This window comes from Leucopleurus acutus (assembly GCF_964270905.1).
Source record: "Leucopleurus acutus genome assembly, chromosome: 13".
NCBI lineage: Eukaryota > Metazoa > Chordata > Mammalia > Artiodactyla > Delphinidae > Leucopleurus > Leucopleurus acutus.
The window spans coordinates 39,955,744-39,981,224 of NC_139155.1; the positions used below are offsets into that span (position 1 = coordinate 39,955,744).

The 25,481-nt window shown below is 36.6% G+C and overlaps 1 protein-coding gene across 1 annotated transcript in view; it reads left to right on the forward strand.

Moving 5' to 3' along the window:
• The first annotated feature begins 1,060 nt into the window (after positions 1–1,060).
• RPRD1A (regulation of nuclear pre-mRNA domain containing 1A) overlaps positions 1,061–25,481 on the forward strand; it is a 69,125-nt gene continuing 44,704 nt past the window's right edge. Inside the window, exon 1 of the mRNA XM_082852753.1 lies at positions 1,061–1,258. Coding sequence (XP_082708879.1) covers positions 1,108–1,258 — 151 coding nt within the window. The 5' untranslated portion in view covers positions 1,061–1,107. The remainder of the gene's footprint in view (positions 1,259–25,481) is intronic.

Sequence of the window (25,481 nt, forward strand, 5' to 3'; positions counted from 1 at the left end):
CAGATAGGATAAAGAAAAGGATGTAAAATGAGGGAAAGAGAAGAATGTAGAGATAGGAATTGATATTGGAGTGAGAGGAAGAGGAAGGAGAGTTACCTCACCTCTTGAGGTACCTCTGAACCTCAAGCTGTAGTGACATTAAAAATGGGAAAGAGAAGCTATACTTATAATCAAACAAACAAATAAATAGGCAAAGTTCTTGAACAGTGTTTCCCAAAAGATGGCTTAGGAATTCCTGTGGTTTCTTATATACCTTTCTTGAAATTTCTTGTATTAATATTTAGAACATGACAGCATCTGTCTTCTGTTTCTTTTGTGAATTATCATAGTTAAGACAAGTGCTATGTCCAAATGTGCTGAATTAATTATGAGATTTCTGAAATTAATTTTTAACTATGGAATATATGAATATGTTCTTGTAAAAAATGAAAACAATTCAGACACAGCTTAAGGGCACCAATTCTTATCCTCTCTTATTTGCATACTTATGAATTCTTATAAAATATATACTTTTATAAAACAAACATTATACTGTACTTATTTTTTGCAACTTAAAATAAAAACAATCCACCATTGGATTTATGAATCTTTTAAACTGCTGCATGTATTCTGTAAGATGAAGTATCACAATTGATTTAGCCATTTACATGAAGAAAGTCCCAACTCTTCACTGTTACTGAGCTGGACCACGCAACTAGCATTTGGCGCCTTGTGCAAACACGCTGGTGTTTAAGGGATTTTTAATTACCCCTTGGTAAATACAGTTTCTCCCAGGAGGAGGGTTCTAAGCCTGGCAAACCCCGCCCCGCCTCCGGCCCAGACACAGGCGGCACGCCCCCCGACCGCCTCTCCAGGGCGCGTCTCTTCCCCGCCCCTTCCGCTCGGCCTCGGCAGAGCCTGTTCGGTGGGCGGGGCGTGGGTAGGCCGTGACGTCACTGCCGGCTGGTCGCCATCTTGCTGGTTTGCGGCCGATCTTAGAAGTGGCGGCAGCGGTGGTGAGGGCGTGGGGAAGGGTGGGGTGAGGGGGCGAGGCCGCGGCGGGGGCGGCGAAACTCTCCTCCCCCTCAGCCTCACCGCGTGGGACGGCGTGAGCACGGTATCGGAGGGATGTCCGCCTTCTCTGAGGCGGCGCTGGAGAAGAAGCTGTCGGAGTTGAGCAACTCGCAGCAGAGCGTGCAGACCCTGTCCCTGTGGCTAATCCACCACCGCAAGCACTCGCGGCCCATCGTCACAGTGTGGGAGCGGGAGCTGCGGAAAGGTGAGTCGGCCGCGCCTCTCGGCCTCTCCCCGCCGCTCCCTGCCGCTCCCCGCCACCCGGCCAGTTCCCTGGCATCCCTGGGACCACCCCTCTCCTTAGGAGCCCCACTCCCCTAGCCACCCCAACTCCCGACTGCCCCGCACGCCGCCTCCCCAGGGCCCCGGGCTTCCTGGCGTCGGTGGTATGCGGGCCAGGAGGAGCGGCGTGTACTGCGTTTCCTGCAAAGTCTACATTTAGTAGGTGTTGTTGAAGAAGGTATTGTATAAAGAATTAACATTTCTATTGGTTTAACGCGGAAACAGTAGCCAGGGGCTCAGCACTCCGCACCTAATTACAGTCAGAAATTTAGGCAGTCAGGTTTTTTCATTGGGTACATTATAATGGAGGATAGAGGAGGGGAAGGATTGGTATGGGGAGATACTTCCATTATTTCTATAACACATCAACTCAAACTTGTGAAATTAAGGGGAAACATAGTTTTAGAGCTGGGGAGTGTAAAATAAGATGCGTGATGCAATGGAAAGAACTCTGAATTTGTAGATTTCAGAGGAGATGGATTAGGGAGATTTCTTAATTTCTGGATTGCAAGTGCCTCACCTGAAAATGAGGGAATTAGATTAAGTTGATCTAAGGTCCTTTCTTGCTCTATGATTACATGCCTCTGGGGCAGCGTCTTTATTTTGCAAAGCATTCTATAGTGCTCCTGTAAATGAAGTTAACTTTTTTTCAGCTGTAGTCTGCTGTCACTAAAATATCTAGAAGAATCATTTCACTGCTGCAGAGCAGATTTATCCGTAAGAACTGATTGTATGATGGTACGACTGAAAATTAAAATATTTCATTTGCTTGGTCTGAATTTGTACCTTAATTCTTATTTCATTCGGTAAAGAGAATGGGCACTCTTAATTGTTGTTTCAGACATCCTAATGTACCTGATACGATGGTTATTATTAATTGTTTTAACAAGCCGTTATTAATCAAGTAGATGCTTGTGTACTGATCCGTATGAAAGCCACATGATGATTAATATCAGAGCCAAAATGTGGCATTGGCTATATAGAGTGGAGACATTCTGTATGTTTTCTTGTGTATTTGCTTGTGGTTAATCCCTTAGAACAGTGGTCTCCAACCTTTTTGACACCAGAGACTGGTTTCATGGAAGACAATTTTTCCACGGACCTGGGAGGGAGCAGGATGGTTTGGGGATGATGCAAGAGCATTACGTTTATTGTGCACTTTATTTCTATTATTATTACGTTGTAATACATAATGAAATAATTGTACAACTCACCATAATGCAGAATCAGTGGGAGCCCTGAGCTTGTTTTCCTGCAACTAGATGGTCCCATGTAGGGGTGATGGGAGACAGTGATACCCTAAGTGTGTTGCTTATGTCCAGTCTACTCCGTAAGATGCAGCTTAATTGTCACTTGCCACTCACTGATAGGGTTTTGATATGAGTCTGCAGGCAGTTGATTTATTATAGTCTCTGTGCAGTCAAACCTCTCTGCTAATGATAATCTGCATTTGCAGCCGCTCCCCAGCGCTAGCATCACCGCCTCAGCTCCACCTCAGATCACCAGGCATTAGATTCTCCTAAGGAGCATGCAACCTAGATCCCTGGCATGCGCAGTTCACAGTAGGGTTCGTGCTCCTATGAGAATTTAATGCTGCTGCTGATCTGACACGAGGTGGAGCTCAGGTGGTAATGCGAGTGACGGGGAGCAGCTGAGCTTCGCTCACTTGCCCACTGCTCACCTTCTGCTGTGCAGCCCAGTTCCTTAACATGCCATGGACCAGTACCGGTCTGTGGCCCAGCAGTTGGGGACCCCTGCCTTAGAATAAGTTGATGTAGAGCCCTGTTTTTCACTTCATGTGTAAGGGTATGTGTATTGGCTGTCATGGAGGAATTCACCTGTGAGTGGCCGAAAAGGTTTGAGAAACACAGATATAAATGTCTGGCAAATAGCTGTGAACTTTGAGAAGGCAGGAATTGTCTTTGCTTTTCTACCTTACTAGATATGAAAATCAGCAACAGGTTTATATTTGGGGGTGGGGTGGGGAGGGAAGAAAGAGCTTAAGGATTGGTACCCAAATTGTTCTTAAGAACTACCACAAATCAGTAGAAAAATGGCCGTACTGTTAAAGGCATTTTACGTAAGCGGAAACCTGAAAGGCCAATAAATGATACTCAATCTTACTAATCAAGAAAAAATAAATCAATGAAGTACCACTTTAGACCCTTTGGTTTGCAAAATTAAAATTATGATAGGAAATGCCCTGCCAGTCCAGTGGTTAGGACCCGGCGTTTTCACTGCCTGGGGCCCCAGTTCGATTTCTGGTTGGAGAAGTAAGCTCCCGTGGGGTACAGCTAAAAAAAAAAAAAAAAAGAAAAACAGGTGTGACAGTACCTAGGATTGTGAGGATGACAGGAAACAAGAACTCTCTTACACTGCTGACTGTAGTGTAAAAAAGGAGATGTGTTTCCATTTGTTTCCGTTTGTTTCCATTTGTTTCCAACTCTAAAGAAGTTGGAAACAAAGATATGTTTCCATTTGTTTCCATTTGTTTCCAGCTCTAAAGAAGTTGAAGGTATATGTCCTTTGGCCTACCAGTTCCATGAATATATCCTGGAAACTCAAGAAATTATGTTTATTGTAGCCTCTTAATAACAAAATTAGATAAACACTTTAAACATCTCATTAGTTAGAGTATGGACAAATATATTTTGTCTTTCATACAGTATAATATAATACTGTCCAACAGTTTTTGTGAATGAACTAGAGCTGCATGAAACAACATGACATGAATGTTGGGCTATTTGAAAGCAAGGTGCAGACCAATATGCTATATAGTGAAAGTTTGAAAACATGCAGAACAATACTCTATATTGTTTACAGGTATCTGTAGCTAGAACATGCATAGAAATGATTAACACCATAGTCCAAGATAGTGGCTACCATAAGGAAGAGAGGGAATGAAAATGGATCTGTGTTAGCTTATAGTACATATATATGAAACATTTTTTGAAACAAATGGAAAATGATAAGATGTTCTATTAGCTGAGTTTGGGGATGTTTTCATATGTTAAAATGTTTCATAAATAGAAAGAGTTAAAGGCATATAAATAGATGCTTTAGGAGGAGAGTAGTGTTGGGTGATGATGGTGATGATAGAAATGGTAGTAATAGTGGAGGTGATGATCATGCTGCTGCTGCTGCTGCTGCTGCTGCAGCTGCAGTTCTCAGTGTGCTCTAGGCTTTTCTGCCAAGGGTTTCCTTTCCTTGACACACGATTGTGCCTTTGTAGGGTGTAGCCATTATGTCCTCCCCATTCTCTGCAGTTTTGCTCATCAACTTTAGGATCCTCTCTTTCCTTTAGCATAATGATAGTGACAGTAATTTACTGAGTACAAGGCATTGTTTTAGACATCTTACTGTGATATCTTGACTCCTCACATTATCTCTGCAAAGTAAGTATTTTTGAAAGGAATTGATCAAATTTGAAACGTCAAGAAATTAAGGAAAATTAGTTGAACATTTTGTATTAAGCTAGGCATTCTTTAGTTTCTTGAAGTGTTTAAAGAAGACAAAAATGTGACATCGGTAGGAAAAATTACTGCTCAAAATATGAGAATGAGTAGGTAAAATGATACGTCAGATATGGTAATCATGCAGTTGTGAAGATTTCCCCTTTGTCCACTTTTCTTATTTTTGTCTCCTTTAAAGAAAGATAATTTCTTTTTGGAGGAATATACCCCGTGGCCCTTATGAAGACCAAAGTAGCTATAATTTCCCTGATAAATGCAATAGAGTGTAACCAAAAACATAAGTGACCATTTTGTTGTTTTGTAACAGCTCTATTGAGTTTTAATTAAGATACCATACAATTTACCCATTTGGTTTTTAGTATATCATATATTGTAAAACCATCACCACAATAAATTTTAGAACATTTTCATAACCCATGCCTTTTAGCTGTCATTCCCGCTTCCCCACCTCTAGGCAACCACTAATTTACTTTGTTTCTATAGATTTACCTTAAATGGAATCATATGATATATAGTCTTTTGTGACTAGGCTTCCTTTGGTTAGGATAATATCCTCTAGGCTCATTCTTGTTGTAGCATGTATTTAGTACTTCATCCCTTTTTATGGCCAAATAATCCATTGTATGCATTTATCCATTCATCAGTTGATAGACATTTGGGTTGATTCCACTTTTTGGCTATTATGAACAATACTGCTATGAATATTTGTGTACAAGTTTTTGTGTGGATGTGTTTTAATTTTTCTTGGATATATACCTAGGAATAGAATTGCTAGGTCATATATGAACTCTACATTTAATGTTTTGGGGAGTTGCCAGACTGTTTTCCACAGTGACTGCATCATTATACATTCCTGCCTGCAGTGTATGAGGGTCCAATTTCTCCACATCTTTAACAACACTTATTATTATCTGTCTTTTTGATTATAGACACCCTGTTGGGTGTAAAGTGTCTTGTGGTTTTGATTTGTGTTTCCCTGATGACTAATGCTGTTGAGCATATTTTCATTTGCTTATTGGCCATTTGTATGTCATCTTTGGAGAACTGTCTATTCAGATCCTTGCCCATTTTAAAATTGCATTGTCTTTTTTTTTTAATTTTAGAATTTTATTTTTTTTATACAGCAGGTTCTTATTGTCTTTTATTATTAAGTGTTCTTTTATTTTTTAAATTTATTTTTTAAAATTTATTTTTACATCTTTATTGAAGTATAATTGCTTTACAATGGTGTGTTAGTTTCTGCTTTATAACAAAGTGAATCAGCTATCCATATACATATATCTTTATGTATTTTACATACAAGTCTGTTATCAGATCCATGACTTGCAAATATTTTCTCCCATTCATTGGGTTGTCTTTTCACTTTCTTAATACTGTCTTTTGAAGGTGATTGTTTTAAACTCTGAACTTCTCAGTAGTGGGCTAAATTATAAATTAGCCCACTAATTAAATTATATGTTGCATTAATTGCTGTAGAAATATCATCCATGAATGTACCAGAATTTACGAAACAACACTGACAGGCTCTTTCCTACATGCAAACACTAGGCTCTTTCCTACATGCAAGTACAAGAACAACAAGTCTCTGCAAGAGTTGTAGAAAGAGAATAGATAGGAGGAAGTTCTTTGCAGTTGATTAGAGTTGCTGCTTTCAGTAGTCTAGTTGATTGAGTCGTTTACACTTGCCTCTTGTATATTATTCATATTTGAGTCTTAACAAAATCATAATTGTCTCAACCCTTTAGAGTATGTTAATTCACCCTGTATTTATTATCTTATATATGTCTAGCATTGGATATATTCCAGTCATAAAACAACATGTTTTTTTGGTTTTGTTTTGGCCATGCCGCGTGGCTTGCGGGATCTTAGTTCCCTGACCAGGGATTGAACCTGGGCCACAGCAGTGAAAGTGCCAGGTCCTAACCACTGGACCGGCAGGGATATATTTATATGTCAAATATATTTCAATTAAAAAAATAAATAAAAAGAAAGAAAGTTAGTCCCTGCCCTCATAGAATTTGTAGTCTCGTGGGGAGGGCAAACAATGAACAAGAAAATTGTAAATATAAATTTTGTATTAAGTGCATTTAAGGGAGGAGAACCTTAAGTAGTTAGATGGTGAGGGAAATGATCTCTGTAAGGTGACCTTCAATTAAAGACCTCTCTGAACCAGCTATGCCATAAATGGGGAGGAGGTATTCAGCTACTGGGATATGTGAAGATGCTGAGGCAAGAAATAGCTTGGAATGCAAAGAGCCAAACCTGGGAATGTTCAGCCCTTGAGTGCTCGTTACTGTTTTTCCCCAGCTGGCAACAATTAAAATATTAAAATGCCTAAAGTTTAGATTTTCCTTCTATTTGTAATCACTTGTTAAAATCAGTACTTTGTTATCAATAAACTGTATTAGACATCTTTCAGGGAACTAATTATCACTTTATATTGTATTATAGACTGGGGGGTTATGTGTTGGTTATGAAGTAGATAGTGGGTTCCTATAGGTGGTTGTTTTCCAAGTTTTAGCCTGCATAATCTCAACATATTGCCTTTGATAAAGGTTCTTAAATATGTCGAATTAACATTTATATTCATGAATATGGCTTTAGGTTTGTAAGTGGTGCTAAAATAAGTATATTCTTAGATACTCTATTTGGTTTTAGAAAAATACAAAAGGTTAAAGAACATTTTTCATCCTCTTTAAAAACATGTAGCCATATAAATCCTTAAAACGAAGAGATTCTGTTTTTGAATTGACAATTCAGTGGCTTTTATATTGTCTAATACTGTTGTTTTGGAAATACTATACTTTTTTGTAGTTAGAATTAAACAAGTAAGTTAGACAGTGTTTATATTTTGTTAATTACACTAAGAATTTGTTTTTCTCAAATCTGTATGACTTTTATGTACCTCAGTGTAGTCATCATCCAGCTGTAACAGTTATATTCTTTGTTAACAACTTTAAAAAAGTTAATTTCTTAAAATATCATCAAATATCCAGCTAGTATTTGTTTCCTTGATTGTCTCACATTTTTAAAATTTTAGCCAGTTATTTGAATCAGGATGCAAGTAAAGTTTCTTCATTGCATTTGATTATTATATTTAAGTTCCTTTACATCTATGGATTCCCTCTTTTATTTTAAATTTATTGTTTGAAAAAATCACATTGGTTGTTACATAGATATTCTCAGGGTCTAGACCAGGGATTATCGACTGTATAATTAAAGGATCCCTTTATTTTTGTAAAAATTATTAAAGGCCCCTGATCTTTCATTTATGTGGTTTATATTTACTGGGAGTTATATTAGAAAGTGAAACCTTGAAAAATATTTATTTAATAATTATTATTTTAAAACTGTGGTACTAAATTGATTTTATGTTAACATAAAATGACATTTTTAATGAAAAATAACTGTTAAAAATATTAGAGAAAGGAGTGATTGTTTTACATTTTTGCAAATCTTTGTCTGTCTTAATTAAAGACAGCTGAATTCTCACGTCAGCTTTTCCATTCAGTCTTCTTGTGATGTATATCACATAACCGCAGGAATATAACACTGTACACAGGTGAGAGGATGAGAGCGAAAAAGACAAATAATGTCTTAGTATTATTGTGAAAATAGTTTTGAGTTCATGGACTCCATGAAAGGGTTTTGAGGACCCGCCAACAATTCACAAACCAGATACTAAGAGCTAGGCCATTTCCTATTATTGGTAGTTAGATCAAGAGGCTAGCACCCATTGCTTTGCCTTAAGCAGACATATTCCCTCCAAAATGTTAATTCCTACTCAGTGTGAACTTAAACCAAATTTATGAAATTTCCCTTTGGGTTATAATTTTCTTTAGGTTCTCTTTCCTATAACATACAGCTTTTTAAAAAATCGGTGATTTGATGTTGTTTTTATGGCTCCAGAATTTAAGGAAATTATCCTTAAATTTCTAATAAAAATAAAGGTGTGCGCCTGCATTAAACAAACATAATTATAGTTCATAATTTTACAAGTGTATTTTTGAATAGAACGAAATTTTCATTTGATATGTAAAAGTTTCTCCTGTTGGTTTCCTTTACTCAGCAAATACCTATTGAGCTCCTGCTCTGTTGCTAGACCAAGGATGATTCAGTGGATAAGGGAGACATAGCTTACATATCAGTCAGGGCAACAGACTCTGCTAAATTAGTAACTTCATAGTGATACAAAGAGAAATATCAATATAATTGGGAAACTAGCTTAGTCTAGGCAATTGATTTGAGATTTGAATTTACTAGGAGCTGTACAAAGTATGTAGACATAGTTTTTACTGTTGCTTTAATCGTTTGAATGTCGTTTTATGTCAAACAAAGGTTATTTGACATTTTAAATGTAACATTTCAGTTCACAACTCCTTTTTGGAACTAGACAGGATAATAAAGTAAATATTTTAGGTAGACTTTTAATGTTTTATGTCTGCAAAGAACTTTAAGTGATTTAAGATTTTTAAAATCCTTTTGTTTGTAAAAATGTATGAAGAGGATTATAATAATGAATTATTTATGTAGTCACCTTGCAGTCATCTAGGTTATTTGGTCATTTTTGGTTCTCTTGGCTTTTATCAGGTACCTGTTAGTCTTGTTCTTCTTCTTCTTTTTTTTTTTTTTTTTTTTTGCGGTACGCAGGCCTCTCCCTGTTGTGGCCTCTCCCATTGCGGAGCACAGGCTCTGGACGCGCAGGCTCAGCGGCCATGGCTCACCGGGGCACGAACCCGTGTCCCCTGCATCGGCAGGCAGACTCTCAACCACTGCGCCACCAGGGAAGCCCTCTTGTTCTTCTTTTTATAGCTTTTCCTTAGTCCCTTTTATATCTATAATAACTGAGAAACTAAGAAAAAAATTACCATTCTATATACTTTCCAGGTGTATTTTTTAAAATACAGTATATTTTAGTAGGTAGTAACATGCATGTAATACGAAATTGAAAAGTCACAAAGGCTCCTTTCCACTCTTCTCCCCCTGCCATCCATTTTCCTTACCCAGAATCAATCTGTTAAGTTTATTCTTCCAGAATTTTCTATGCATATATAGTCATCTACATATGTTACAGTTTCTTTCTCTCTTTCATGTTTAGACAGATGGTTGGATATTATATAGATTTCTCTGTGCTTTTGCTTTTCTTTTTAATATATCTTTCAGATTATGATGTATTTATATATATGATGTTGCCTCAATTAAAAAAATGACTGTACTGTATTCCATTTTATGGATGCACCAAAATTTATATAACTGTTACTCTGTTGATGAACATTTAGGATGTGTCAGTTTATCTTATAGTTTATAAGTATTAATTTATGTTACTAAATATTCTTATTTTCTTAACGGTTTCAGCTGATAGAAGTGGTAGGCATTGGTTTATCACACCATTTTTTTTAAGTTCTTTTTACCTCCACCCATTTGAAATGCCTCCTTTAACATACACTCATTTTTCATATATATTTGGCATATTTGTAGACTGTCATTCTGCTCCATTCATCGGACTACTCATGTATCACTGTCACACTCTTTATTATGTTTTCACATCTAGTAGGACATCCCGCTCCAACCCCCCGCCAGCCTGCAAATTGCTCCTCTTTTTTTTTTTCCCAGAGTTTTCTTGTGTCTTCTTGTTTTGTTTTTCCATATAAACGCTAGAATCAACTTGTCATTTGCAAGAAAAAAATTATTTTGGTATTTTATTAGCTCAAAGAGAATTCACATCTTTTTTTTTTTTTTTTTTTCTTCATGGCATGTGGGATCTTAGTTCCCTGACCAGGGATTGAACCTGTGCCCCCTGCAGTGGAAGCTCAGAGTCTTAACCACTGGACTGCCAGGAAATTCCCGAGAATTTACATCTTTATGATGGCTAATCTTCTTAGGCTGAGAACCGTGCAGTCTTATTCTAAATGTATTTGTTGTAATTGTTTAAGTAAGTGGTTCTCAAACTTGTTCAGGTATTCGTTCATGATGCCTTGTAAAGCCCTGTGAAGACCATCACAAAATGCACATTTAAGTTTACAGTAACTGTATAACTTTGCACTAAATGTATCTCATTTAATTCTAGTACAGGCTAATAGAAGAAGGTGTCAGAGGATTGTCATGTTATGCGAAAGCACTTAAAACTGAAAACGTTTACATTCATTAAGGTTTTGTTTTTTGTTTTTTTCTTTGTAAATTGGGAAAATGGTTTGCATTGGTTGATTTTTGTGATGACATTTTGGTCCAGTTCAAGGAATATTCTTCTTCAAGAGCATGGTTTAAAAACCTTATCTATTTATGAATGGATGAACAAGATGTACGTATATGCAAGGAATACTACTCAGCCATAAAAAAGAATGAAATAATGCCATTTGCAGCAACGTGGATGGACTTAGAGATTGTCATACTAAGTGAAGTAAGTCAGAAAGAGAATGAAAAATGCCATATGATATCACTTGTATGTGGAATCTAAAACATAACACAAATGAACCAATCTATGAAACAGACTCACAGACCTAGAGAATAGACTTGTGGTTGCTAAGGGGGGCGGGGGAGGGATGGACTGGGAGTTGAGGGTTAGTAGATGCAAACTATTATATATGGAATGGATAAACAACAAGGTCCTACTGTATGGCACAGGGAACTATATGTGATAAACCATAATGGCAAAGAATATAAAAAAGAATGTATATATATGTATAACTGAATCACCTTGCTGTATAGCAAAAATTAACACAACATTGCAAATCAACTACACGACAATTAAAAAAAACCTTTGTCTATTTAATTCAACATGCTGTTTTCATCTCTTTAGTATTGGAATAAATCATAATGTGTATGGTATTCTATTTTATAGATTATTCTTTTAAACAAGGAGGTTTGGGTAGTTAAGGACCATATTTTTCCTGAACTATCAAAAAATTCAGTTTTCTTCGTAGAAAATCATGAGTTATCTTGAAGAGCACTTGTGATGGTTAATTTTATGTGTCAAATTGACTGGGCCACAGGTGGCTTTAGATATTTGGTCAAACAGTATTTTGGGTATGTCTGTGAAGATGTTTCTGGCTGAGATAAAACATTTTAATCTGTAGAGTGAGTAAAGCAGGTTGTCTTTAATGTTGATGGGCCTCTTTCAGTCAGTTGAAGGCTGGAATAGAACAAAAAGGCTGATGCTTCTGTGAGTAAGAGGAAACTTGTCCTGCCTGACTGCCTTCTTTCCTTCCTTTGGACTTAAAGCGAAACATGGGCTCTTCCCGGATCTTGAGTCTGCTTTCTGACAAGTGCTGTGCCATCAGCTCTCCTGGGTCTCCAGTTTGCTGACTGCAGATCTTGGGACTTGACAGCCTCTATAATCACATGAACCAGTTCCTTATAATGTCTTTCTGTGTATGCACACACACCTTATTAGTTCTGTTTCTCTGGAAAACCCTGAGTAATGTATACATAATCCAGATTTACAACAATTTAATTAGTAAATCAACTAATACTTAATGTGGATTTAATCAAGTTTATTGTTTTAGAATTTTAAAAATGCAGTTGATGTGCTATAACTAGCACATAGAAAACGCTTAATGATTAAGAATAATTTCACTTTATATATTTATTTTTTAAATTTTTAAAAATTTATTTTTATTTATTTTTTTGGCGGCGTTGGGTGTTCATTGCTGTGCACGGGCTTTCTCTAGTTGCAGCGAGTGGGGGCTACTCTTCGTTGCAGTGCACAGGCTTCTCATTGCAGTGGCTTCTCTTGTTGAGGAGCACGGGCTCTAGGCGCGTGGGCTTCAGTAGTTGTGGCACGCGGGCTTCAGTAGTTGTGGCTCACAGGCTCTAGAGTGCAGGCTCAGTAGTTGTGGCACATGGGCTTGGTTGCTCTGCAGCATGTGGGATCTTCCCGGATCAGGGATTGAACCCATGTCCCCAGCATTGGCAGGTGGATTCTTAACCACTGTGCCGCCAGGGAAGTCCCACTTTATATATTTATAATTGACACTTTAGGTGTAATTTTTGCTTTCTTCCATCAATATGCTGATGATTCAATATTCTTTTTTTTTTTTTTAGCAGTCTCAATGTCACTGTATTTCTTGAGCACCTCAAACTCAGCATGTACAATGCAACACTTTGTCATCTTTCCCCACTCTTGTCCCACTTCCCTGTTATTCTTCCTGTATTTCCTATTTGAGTGAAAGGGATTACCGTCTACCAGTTGCCTAATTTCAGAACTTCAAGATTATCTTGACCCCTCTCTTTATACATACCTCACCTGCAGCTTTTTTATTGCTATTTTAGCAGTATTCTGTTTGTCTCTGCTATCCCATCCCACTGCCTAGCTCCTCATCTCTTACTAGCACTCTTGCAGTAATCCTACTCCTAGGTATATATTCAGAAGAATTGAAAGTAGGTATTCAAGCAAATACTATACAAGAATGCTCATAGCAGTGTTATTCACAGGACTCAAAAGGTGGAAACAACCTGAACGTCCATTAGTGGATGAATAGATTTATGTGGTATATCCATGCAGTGAAATATTATTCAGCCATAGAAAGGAATGAAATACTGATTCATGGTACAATGTGGATAAATCTCAAAAACATATGAAGTGAGGACTTACCTGGTGGTCCAGGGGTTAAGAATCCTCCTGCCAGTGCAGGAGACATGGGTTCGATCCCTGCTCCAGGAAGATCCCATGTGCTGCGGGACAGCTAAGCCATTGCGCCACAACTACTGAGCCCATGCTCTAGAGCCCATGAGCTGTAACTACTGAGCCCACGCGCCACAACTACTGAAGCCTGCACGCCTAGAGCCTGTGCTCTGCAACAAGAGAAGCCAATGCAATGAGGAGCCTGAGCACCACAATGAAGAGTAGCCCCTGCTTGCTGTAACTAGAGGAAGCCTGTGTGCAGCAACGAAGGCCCAACAGCAGCCAAAAAAAAAAAACCAGAAAAGAAAGGAAAAATGAAGAGCAAGAAGCCAGACACAAAAGGTCGCATATCGTAGGATTTCATTTTATATGAAATATCTGTTGAATACCAATAGAATAGATGATTCCACAAAGGGAGAAAGTCGTTGCCAGAGACTGGGGGGGAGAAGAGTAATGGGAAATGAATGACTGTTTAATGGGTATGAGGTTGTCTTTGGGGGTGACAAATGTGTTTTGGAAATAGATGTAGGTGATAGTTGCACAACTATATGGTAAATGCTCCTGGATTATACACTTTAACATGGTTAATTTAATGTAATGTGAACTTTCTCTCAATTAAAAAAAAGATGATATAGGGAATTACCCAGCGGTCCAGTGGTTGAGAATCCGGGCTTTCATTGCCAAGGGCACAGGTTCGATCCCTCGTTGGGGAACTAAAATCCCACAAGCATTACAGTGTGGCCAAAAAAATAAATAAATAAAAATATAAAAATAAAAAAACGTGGGGCTTCCCTGGTGGCGCAGTGGTTGAGAATCCGCCTGCCGATGCAGGGGACACGGGTTTGTGCCCCGGTCCGGGAAGATCCTACATGCTGCGGAGCGGCTGGGCCCGTGAGCCATGGCTGCTGAGCCTGCGCGTCGGGAGCCTGTGCACCGCAACGGGAGAGGCCACAGCAGTGGGAGGCCCGCGTGCTGCAAAAAAAAAAAAAAAAAGTGATATAAACACATTGCACTTTTATGTGTCTTTTTTGTTGTCACAAACTACATTTTTTTTTTTTTTTTTGGCTGCGCAGTACACCATGTGCGGTATGCAGCATGCGGGGTCTTAGTTCCCTGACCAGAGATTGAACCTGGGCCTCCTGCATTGGGATCGTGGAGTCTTAACCACTGGACCACCAGGGAAGTCCCACAAACTGCATCTTATATATGTTGTGTGCCCATCATCAGACTTATTATTATTTTATACATTTCTATTTTAATTCACATAGGAAACAAAAAGAGAAGTTACCAACCAAAAAATAAAGTAATACTGGCTTTTATATTTACTTACGTAGATACTTTACTGATGTTCGTTATTTCTTTATATGGCTTCTAGTTATGATCTAGTGTCCTTTCATGTCAGTCTGAAGGACTCTCTTTAGCATTTCTTGTAGGAGACATCTACTTCCAATAAAGTCCTTCAGGTTTTGTTTACCTTGAAATGTCTTAATTTCTTCTTCAGTATTGAAGGGTAGTTTTGCCAGATTTAAAATTCTTGGTCGACATTCCCCACCTCACCCCCACCCCCTTTAAATATGACATCTCATAGCCTTCTGGCCTCCACAGTTTGATGAGAAATTGTTAATTTTATTGAGGCTCCCTTGTGTTTACATGACAATGAGTCGCCAATTGCTGTTTTCAAAAATTCTTTGTCTTTGGACAGTTTGATTATAATGTTTCTCAGTGTGGGTCTCTGAGTTATTCCTACCTGGAGTTCATTGAGCTTCTTAGATTCGTAGATTCATGCCTTTTTTAAAATTTGGGGAGTTTGGGGCCATTATTTCTCCATATATTCTTTATGCACCCTCTTCTCTTTCTCAGACTCCTATAATGTGTGTTTGTTAGCTTGGTGGTGTCCCACAGGTACATTTCACTCTGTTCTCTTGCCTTTATTCTTCTTCTTTCTGCTCCCCAGACTCCATTTCAATGGTCTTATCTTCATATTTGTCAGTTCTCTTTATTCTTGACATTTTCTCTGGTGTCGCCTCCATGTACTTTTTATTGCTATTATTATAGCATTTAACATATAGTATTTTAGTGGTTCTGTGTTGAGTTTCTTATTACTGGAGGACTGAGCCTATTCCTTTGTTTCCTCAACGTAGCATACAGTAGATACACAGTAAGTATGTGTTGAGTGAGCTACTGAATGAATGTTGCAAAGTATATAGAATCTGAGACTTTTAGAGCTAGAAGGAGTATTACAGAATGTTTTGCTGTTTTTTTTTAAGAGTAGTGCCTGAATTTGGAACTTCTGACATCTTAAGGCAAATATTGAACTCCATTTATAAACATTTACCTGATTGAGAGAAAGACTTGAAAAATTTCCAGCTTTTTCAGTCTATCATATTGTTCTGCTCTTGCCATATTTATCCATCTTTAGAGAAGTGGTTCTTAAAGTGTGTTAACTGGATCGCCCTTGGTGGATCACCAAGACCCTTTTAAGAGGCATATGGGACAAGGTAAAAAATGTTTTCATAGTACTACTGAGATGTTCTTTCTCCTCTGGCCCTTTTCACTGTGTTGGCATGTTCTTTGGTGGTGTAAAAGCAAAGGTGGGTGAAAACTGGTAGTGTCTAATCAGTAGTCAAGGCAGAGACACCAGACTGTACCAGTAATCATTGTATTTTTCACACCACACGTTCACAGCTTAAAAAATACATCACTTACCTGACAGTGCTCATCAGCGTAGCTCAGATTACTAATTTGGTTAAATCTTGACCCTTGATTGCATGTGTCTGTGTGTGTGTGTGTGCGTGTGCACTTTTTTCGTTGTGTAAAATATACATAACATAAAATTTAACGTTTTAACCTTTTTTTCTTTCTCTTTATTGTGGTAAAATATACATAATATAAATTTACTATTTTAACCATTTTTTAAGTGTACAGTTCAGTGCAGTTAAGTCCATTCACATTGTTTTGCAGCTGTCATCACCATCCACCTCCAGAACTTTTTTCATTTTCCCAAACTGAAACTCCCTTCCCATTAAACAATAATTCCCTTTTCTCTCCCAGCACCTGGCAACCACCCGTCTACTTCCTGTCAGTTTGAATTCAGCTACTCTAGTTGCCTCATTTAAGTGAAATCATACAGTTTATTCTTTTGTGACTGGCTTATTTAACTTAGCATAATATCTTCAAGGTTCATCCACGCTGTAGCATGTGTCAGAACTTCTTTCCTTTTAAAAGGCTGAATAATACTCTTGTATGTATATACCACATTTTATTTATTTGTTGATGACATTAGGGTTGCTTCCACTTTTTGGCTATTTTGAATAATGCTGGTATGAACATGGTTGTACAAGTATCTGTTTGAGTCCCTTCTTATTTTGAGTATGTACCGAGAAGTGGAGTTGGTAAATCATATGGTAATTCGATGCTAATTTTTTTTAAAAATAAATTTATTTTACTTATTTATTTTTGGCTGCATTGGGTCTTCCGTTGCTGCACGCAGGCTTTCTCTAGTTGCAGCGAACGGGGGCTACTCTTCGTTGTGGTGCTCGGGCTCCTCATTGTAGTGGCTTCTCTTGTTGCAGAGCACGGGCTCTAGGTGCGTGGGCTTCAGTAGTTGCTACACATGGGCTCAGTAGTTGTGGCTCACAGGCTCTAGAACACAGGCAGGCTCAGTAGTTGTGGCGCATGGGCTTAGTTGCTCTGCGGCATGTGGGATCTTCCTGGACCAGGGCTCAAACCCATGTCCCCTGCATAGGCAGGAAGATTCTTAACCACTTTGCCACCAGGAAAGCTCTCTGTGTTTAATTTTTTGAGGAACAACTGTACTGTTTTCCATACTAGCTGTGCCATTTTTCATTCCTACTTGCAGTGCACCAGGATTCCAATTTCTGCACGTTTTCATCAGTGCCTGTTATTTTCTGTGTTTTTTTTTTTGTTTTGAAAAAAGACATTCTAATCGGAATGGAGTGGTATCTGTGGTTTTAATTTGCGGTTCCATAATGACTAGTGATGACTATATATGCAAGAGTTTTTTGCTATGCTCGCTCTTCCATTTTATTGGTCTATATGTCTGTCCTTATGCCTATACTACACTATTCTGATTACGATAGTTTTCTAGTAAGTATTGAAATCAGTAAGTAGGAGTCTTTCAATTTTAATTTTCTTTTAAAATATTGTTTTGGCTATTTGGGACCATTTGGGAATCTATATGAATTTTAAGATGAGTTTTTTGATTTCTACCAAAATGCCATTGGGAGTTTGATAAGGATTGCATTTAATTTGTAGGTTGCTTTGAGCAGTGTTATCTTAGCAATATTAAGTCTTCCAATCCGTGAAAATGGGATGTATTTCAATTTATTTGTATCTTCTTTTATTTCTTATTATAGTTTTCAGTGTACAAATCTTACACCTCTTTGGTTAAACTTATTCCTAAGTATTTTATTCTTTTTGATATAATGGTAAGTAGAATTCTTAATTTCTTTTTTGGATCATTCATTGTTAATCTATAGAAATGCAATTCATTTTTGAATGTTTTGTATTCTGCAACTTTGCTGAATTCATTTATTAGCTCTAACAGTTTTTTTGGACTCATTAGGATTTTATACAAGTAACATCTGTGAACAGAGATAATTTTACCTCTTCCTTTCTAATTTGGATGTCTTATTTCTTTTTCTTACCTAATTGCTATGGCTGGAAGTTCCAATACTGTGTTGAATTAAAGTGGTAAAAGTGAACATCCTTCTCTTTTTCCTGATCTTAGGGGAAAAGCTGTCAGTCTTTGACTATTGAGTATTGCATTAGAGGTAATTAAATATCTTTTTAATAATCTGTGTGACAAAATGGGAAGTCTACATAAAGTACCGTATACTGAACATTCTGGAGGAAATACGCCTGTCTGATTGAGTTGTGAGCTAAACCAGTTGCTTTTTTCATGGAGCACCATTTTATTTGAAAAAATGACAAGAGAAACTGTGATTATTCAGACACGGATATTTGGCAGATGTTTTCTCAAAAAAATGAATATAATGAACCTGTTTATCAAGGAAGACAACTGACAGTATTTGTTGTCCATTATAAAATTCAAGTTTTCAAGCAAAAATTAGAATTTTGAAAAACTCAAATGTGCCATCATGAGCCTGACAACTTCCCAATGCTTTTAAACACTTTTCCAGTGAAATCAATAGTGATACTTACAAATGTGATTTTTTTTATATTGCCTAATAAAATGTTTCAGCAGTTGGAATGTTTGTGTAACTCAGCAAACCAGTATTTTTCAAAAGACTTATGCATGATGTTACAAAATTATACAGGAGTCAAAGATCCATTTAAAGAGCATGGTAGCTTAAAGTATTTTAATGTAAGAGGGTTTTAGCCATTCATTGATATGTTTTCAGATTCCATATTACAATTTAGAATCTTCTTAAAAACTACAACTTGTTGGATTTTGGTGTAGTTTCAAAGAATGTCCACAATTATCTGTAAAGACTGTTAAAACATTTTTCTCTTACCAAGTTTATATTTGGATGTGGTCTGCTTTATTTTTAACTTTACTTTTACTAAAACAATATATTGTGGTATGTTTAATAGGAAGCACATATGAGAATCCAGCTGTATTCTGTTGAACTGGAGATTTGCAAAAACGTAAAACAATATGATTCCTCTCACTTAAAATTTTTTTGGTGGAAATATATTTTTTAAACAAATGTTATTTATGTTAACATATAATTTTAAAAATTGTTTTTAAATGAACTAGCACATGTCTTAAGAATTCCTCTGTTTTAATTTTTAATAAGGTAAGTATTGGTGGATAAACAAAAGTTTTTTGGGGTTCTCAAGAATTTGTAAGAGTATGAAGGGGTCCTGAAACCAGAAAGTTTGAGAGTTGTTCTCAGATTAACAGAGACCATGGGTGCTTTGCATTAATTTTCTTTTAGTTCATCTCTATCTTGCCTAGTTTAATGTAGTAATTGTTTTCATTTTTAAAGCTTTAGCTTTCAGATTCTTTTGGAGTTAAGTCACTGAAATTGATATTAATGTTTATAAATAAATATGTAGAGTGAACACTGGATTTTGTTTCAACCACCCTCTTCTGGGACTGCTTTTGTAGTGATTTTTTAGCTTCAAAACTAGAGGACTTAAAATGAAATTTTTGAAAATACTGTTTATTTTTCTGTAACTACAGATTCACATTCATTTGTAAGAAATAATACAGAGGGGTCCTGTTTACCCATTTCCAGCTTCCCCCAATGATAGTATCATGGAAAACTAGTTTAAAATAAAATCTCTATAATTATAGATATTGCAAAACATCATAACTGTAATATTGACATTGATATAGTCAAAATATGGAACATTTCCATCACCACGAGGAACCCTCATGTTGCCTTTTAATAGCCACATCCACCTCAATCCCGGCACACCCTTATTTAACCCTAGTTTATTGAATTTTTCTTTTATGCGTTATACTTTTAGTGTCAAGTTTAAGAATTCTGCTTAGCCCTGGATTCCAAAGATTTTTTTCCCTGTGTTTTGTTCTAAAATACTTATAGTTTTGCATTTAAGTCCATGATCCATTTTGAGTTAATTTTTATATAATGCGTGAAATTTAGGTCAAGGTTCAAATGCTCCAGCACCATTTGTTGAAAAGGCAGGCTGTCTTTCCTTTATTGAATTGCTTTGCGCCTTTGTCAAAATTGACTTGAGTGTATTTGTGTGAGTCTGTTTCTGGGTTCTCTGTCCTATTCCATTGATCCATGTGTGTCTCCCTCCACCAATGCCACAGGTAATCTTGATAGCTATATGATAAGTCTTGAAATTGGGTAGATTGATTCCTTCCACTGTATTCCTTTGCAGAATTGTTTTAGCTACTCTGGTTCTTTTGCCTTTGTCTATAGACTTTAGAATATAATCTGGTCTATATCAATAAAAATTATTTTGCTGGGATTTTGATAAGAATTGCATTAATCCTGCATATCAGTTTAGGGGAAATTGACCTCTTTATTATGTAACATCTTCTAATCCATGAACATGGTATATTTCTCTATTTATTTAGATCTTCTTTGACTTTTTTTATCAGTATTATGTAGCTTTCAGCATACAAGTCCTGTACTTGTTTTATTTACACTTAAGTATTTCAATTATTTTGAGCAATTTAAAGGGGTATTTTATTTTTAATTTTATTTTTCTCATATTTATTCCTAATATATTGAAATACAACTGATATAATAGCCAAGACATGGAAACAACCTGAGTGTCTATCAAGAGATGAATGGATAAAGAAGTTGTGAGATATGCACACACAAACACACACACACCACACACAGCAGAATATCATTCAGCCTTAAAGAAGTGAGGAAATGCTGCCATTTTTAACAATGTGGATGGACCTTGAGGACGTAATGCTATGTGAAATAAATCAGAGAAGGAAATACTGTACAATCTCACTTATATGTTGAATCTTTAAAAAAAAAAAAAAGCCACAAACCCAAACTCAGAAAAAGAAATCAGATTTGTGGTTGCTAGAGGTCGAGGTGTAGGAGGGGGAATTGGAAGAAGGTGGTCAAAAGGTACAAACTAACAGTTCTAAGATAAATAAGTAGTAGGGATGTAACGTACAACAGGATGACTATAATTAACACTGTTGTATGATATGTATGACAGTGTTAAGAAAATAAAGCCTAAGAGGTGTCATCACAAGGAGAAGAAAATTTTTTTATCTTTTTGTTTTTGCGCCTATACGAGATGATAGTTAACTTACTGTGGTAATCAGTTCACAGTATATGTAAACCAAACCGTTATGCTGTACACCTTAAACTGATATAGTGCTGTATGTCAATTATATCTCAAAAAACTGGGGTGGGGGAAGCAGCTTTTTCTTTATTTTTATGTGTCAATTTCATTTTTTCTTTTTTTTTACTTTTATTATTTCCTCATGCTTCCTTGTGTTTATTTTGTTCTTCTTATTCTAGGTTTTTGAGGTGGGAGCTTAGATTATTGATTTTAGACTTGTTCATCTTTTCTAGTGTGTGCATTTAGTGCTGCAAGTTTCTCTCAGCACTGCTTCAGCTTTATCCCACAAATTTTGTATTTTCAACATATTTGCATATGCTAGTTGAAGCATTTTTATGATGGCTGCCTTAAAATCTTTGTCAATAATTCTCAAATCTCTGTCATCTTAGTGTTGGCATCTACTGACTGACTTTTTTCGTTCAGTTTGAGAGCCTCCTGGTACTTGGTATGATGGAAATTTTGCTGATCCATAGATTTTTTTGTATTATATTATGTTATGAGACTCTGGACCTTACTTAATCCTGTTTAAGCTGGGTTTCTCTGACACTACCCCATCAGGGGAAGGAGGTGTTCTTTGTTACTGTTGGGTGTGAGTGGGAGTTCTGGCTCCCCACGAGACTTCCACTGATACCACAGAGTTGCTGGGCCACGGTGGAGGTGCTGACTTTCCACTAGGCCTTCTGTGACACCACCCCAGTGAGTGCCTCCTTACTGCTGAGTGGGGTGGAAGTCCAGGCTCCCTCCTTTGCCTTCTCTGACACTACTCTGGAGAGGTGTTGGGCTTCCACATTACAGCCTTTGCTGGTGTGGATGTGAGTGGGGTCACAGATTTTTCTTTTTTCTCTTTTCTTTTCCTTTCTGCGGTGTGTTTGGTTGGAGTAGATAGGGTATTTTCTAAAAGTTTTTCTGTCTTGCTAGGCTGCCCTTTTCCTGCTCCTTTGACGAGAGTGAGAAGGCTTTCGTTGGAACTTTTTATATCTGCACCTGTTAGGATCTCTGGGGTGCTCGCCTCTTCAAATTTGAATCTGAGATATATGAGGCAAAATGAAAACTCTGGGAACTCACCTTGTGTTGAACTCCCAAGTTCCCTAGCCAGTCTTCTGCCTTTTCTTTTCCTGTGTTTGGTTTATTTATAATGTCTAGGATTTGTATTTGTGCTTTGCAGGAGGAATAGGGAAAAGTATGTCTGCTCTATCTTCTCAGAAGCAGAAGTCCTCTACAAATTGGGCTTTCTATTGGAATTGGTACACATCATTTGGAACTCTGAGGCTAGTGTGTTCTACCAGTATTTTCTTGTCTTTGATATTATAAGATATTTTCAGGCTTGCCTGTTGTGTTAGTATTTTAACAAGCTTATTTTAATGTAACTGTATGCTAAACACTAAATTTTACTTTTTTATCGGTTTAAAACATACATTTGTTGTATGTGTTTTAAAGTACAGTAGTATGTAAAATTGCTAAGTAAAAATTGATTGCAGAGAGGTCAGATATTCCCAGATTAATCTGTAAATTCAGGGCAGTCTGTAAGAAATGTAAAACTAATTCTATAGATCATTGGGAAAAGTGAATGTGGAGGAAGAGCCAAGGCAATCTTTGTCTTGTGAATTTTGACAGTTTTGAAGGGAAAACAATAATGAAAGTAGTGTGCCCTTTTAGGTATCCACGTAGACTGTAAAGACATTGAAATTAGAAGAGTATGATGTTGGTAGAAGAAGAGAAATATATATATGAAAGGAACAGAGTAGAGATTTGTGAGAAGACCTATTTTATGTGGGCATTTGGTAAATTAGACACTTGAAACTCATGTGATAAGAGATGGAATATTAATAAATGATTCTTAGATTCCTAACTAATATCATATGAAATTAATCCAGTTGAATTAAAGATATAACATTGAAAAGAATCAACTATGGAGTCATGTAAGAAAAATACATATTTATAATCATTTCTAGTTTTGGATCATGAAAGGACTTTCTAAATACAATATAGGCCATGAGTCATATAGGAAATAGATTTGGCTACATAAAGTTACAAAATCCCTGAATGCAGAAAATATCAAATTTTAATTTAAGCAACAGATTTGGAGAAAATATTTGCACTACCTAAAACAGGAAAAAGCTAATATGCATAACATATAAAATGCTCCTGTGAGTTGATAAAAAAAAACAAACAGCTCAGTAGGAAAATGGGGAAAATGATGTGAGTGGGGAACTTGAATTGAATTCCTACAATTTACAAAAGAAGGAATATAAATGACTGAGAAATCAGCTTTAGTAATATATAGGGAATTGCAAATAAAAACAGGATCATTTTACTCCCGAGAGATTGGCAAAGATCTTAAATATTAATAGTATTATGTTGATGTTGGGAAATGAGCATTTTCACGTGGGAGGAGTTCAAACAGTTGGCCTTTTTGATGGGCAACTTGACAATATCTGTCAAAATTTAAACTGCATACCTTTTAACCTATCACCTCTGCCTGTCAAAATCTATCCTATAGAAATACTTGCTCAGGTTTACAAACATAAAAGATATTAAAGATTTGAAACAACTTTTATATATATATATATATATATTTATCATGTGACTAAGTAGTTATTAAAAGGAATGAGGCTCTTAAAGAGAGTTTGTAACAGATCTGTTTATGAACACAAAAATGCTTTGGATATGTGAAGTGTGAAGAAAACTGTAAAGCATTATGTGTAACATGATCTTACTGAAGAAAAAATTCTGTGTATGTGTGTATCTGTGAATAAGTATATAGTATTTGCAAAGGCACATTAAATGGTATGAAAAGGATACGCATACTAAATAATTAACTCATTCATGGTGAGGGTGTGGAGATGAAAGGAGATTTCACTTTTTATGCTCAATTTTTATTTAATTTTTAAATTAACTGTTTATCATAGACTTAAAATTATATACAAAAGTAAGTAAAGACAATAAGATTTTGAACTTCCATGAACCCATCACCCAGCTGCATTGTTACTAACGTTATACCTTTCTGGTTTCATCTACCTAAATCTTTCCTACCCTGATACCTACTTATTTCCCTGTTTTTTTGTTTTTTTAAAGCAAAACCCAGACTTCAAACCATTTAAAACACATATGTCAGGATATATTTATAATAGATAAATTAAGCCTTATATTAAAATTTTAATGTAATGGTAAGAGCTCTGTCACACCTAACGAAGTTAACTTTGATTTTTGTTGAACCTAGTCCATGTTCAGTATCCTAGATTCCTTGAAAAATGTCTCTTTATAGTTAATGTTCAAAGTAGAATCCAAAAAGTTCCACTCATAACATTTGGTTAACAGTTCTCTTTAATTTGTGTCCCCTCTCCCCCTACATTTTTTTCATGTAGTTTACTTGTTGAGGAGACTATGTCACATGGACTATAGAATTTCCCTCCTTAGGCATTTGGGTATTCCATCCTTATGGTGTCATTCCCAAAGAATAATGCATTGCCCTGTGTTATGCACTTCCTGCTGCATCACATTAAGAGATACCTAATGTCAAGTTGTTCTATATTTAGGGATGAGATTGATCAGTGGATTCAGTTGTTATCATTATGAATCCATTATGAAGTTCCTCATCGCCTTTCACCCAGTGATTTTAGCAGCTTCTGATGGTGGTTGGTTAGACTCCTTATTTTATCAGGAGTTGCAAAATTATGAATTTCTAGTTCTTTTATTCTTTCTGTGTTTATTATGCAGAATTCTTTTCTAACAGTGGCTCTCAAAAAGTATAGGCCTCTGCAGCATCAGTATCACCTGGGAATTTGTTGGAAATGCAAATTCTTGGGTCCTATCCCAGACCTACATCAGAAACTATTGGTAGGAACCAGTTATCTGCGTATTAACAAGCCCTCTAAGTGGTTCTGAGGCATGCTGCAGTTTGAGCATTTGTTGCATAATAACTTTCTTCATCAGCCATTGTTGACTCTGAAATTCAGTTCATCCAGGAAAAGGAGGATAAATGGCTTATTTTTTCCCCCTTGTCAGCTAAATTAGTTCTTTAGCAACCTTTTTTTTTAAGTATTTTTTATGAACTTATGGATTTTTAGCTATTTGTGTTTCAGACCATTGTAGTCGTTCTTTTTGATACTCTTTTGCCAGTGGCAGCATCTTGGGGCATTGCTTGTGTCCTTTGGATACAACCTTGGTAGTTTTTAAAATAATTTTCTTACTTTCTATCACGACGAGATGTTACAGGCTCATCTTATGTAGTTCCTGCTTTTATTAACAAAATGTTATTTAGGGACCATAGTATG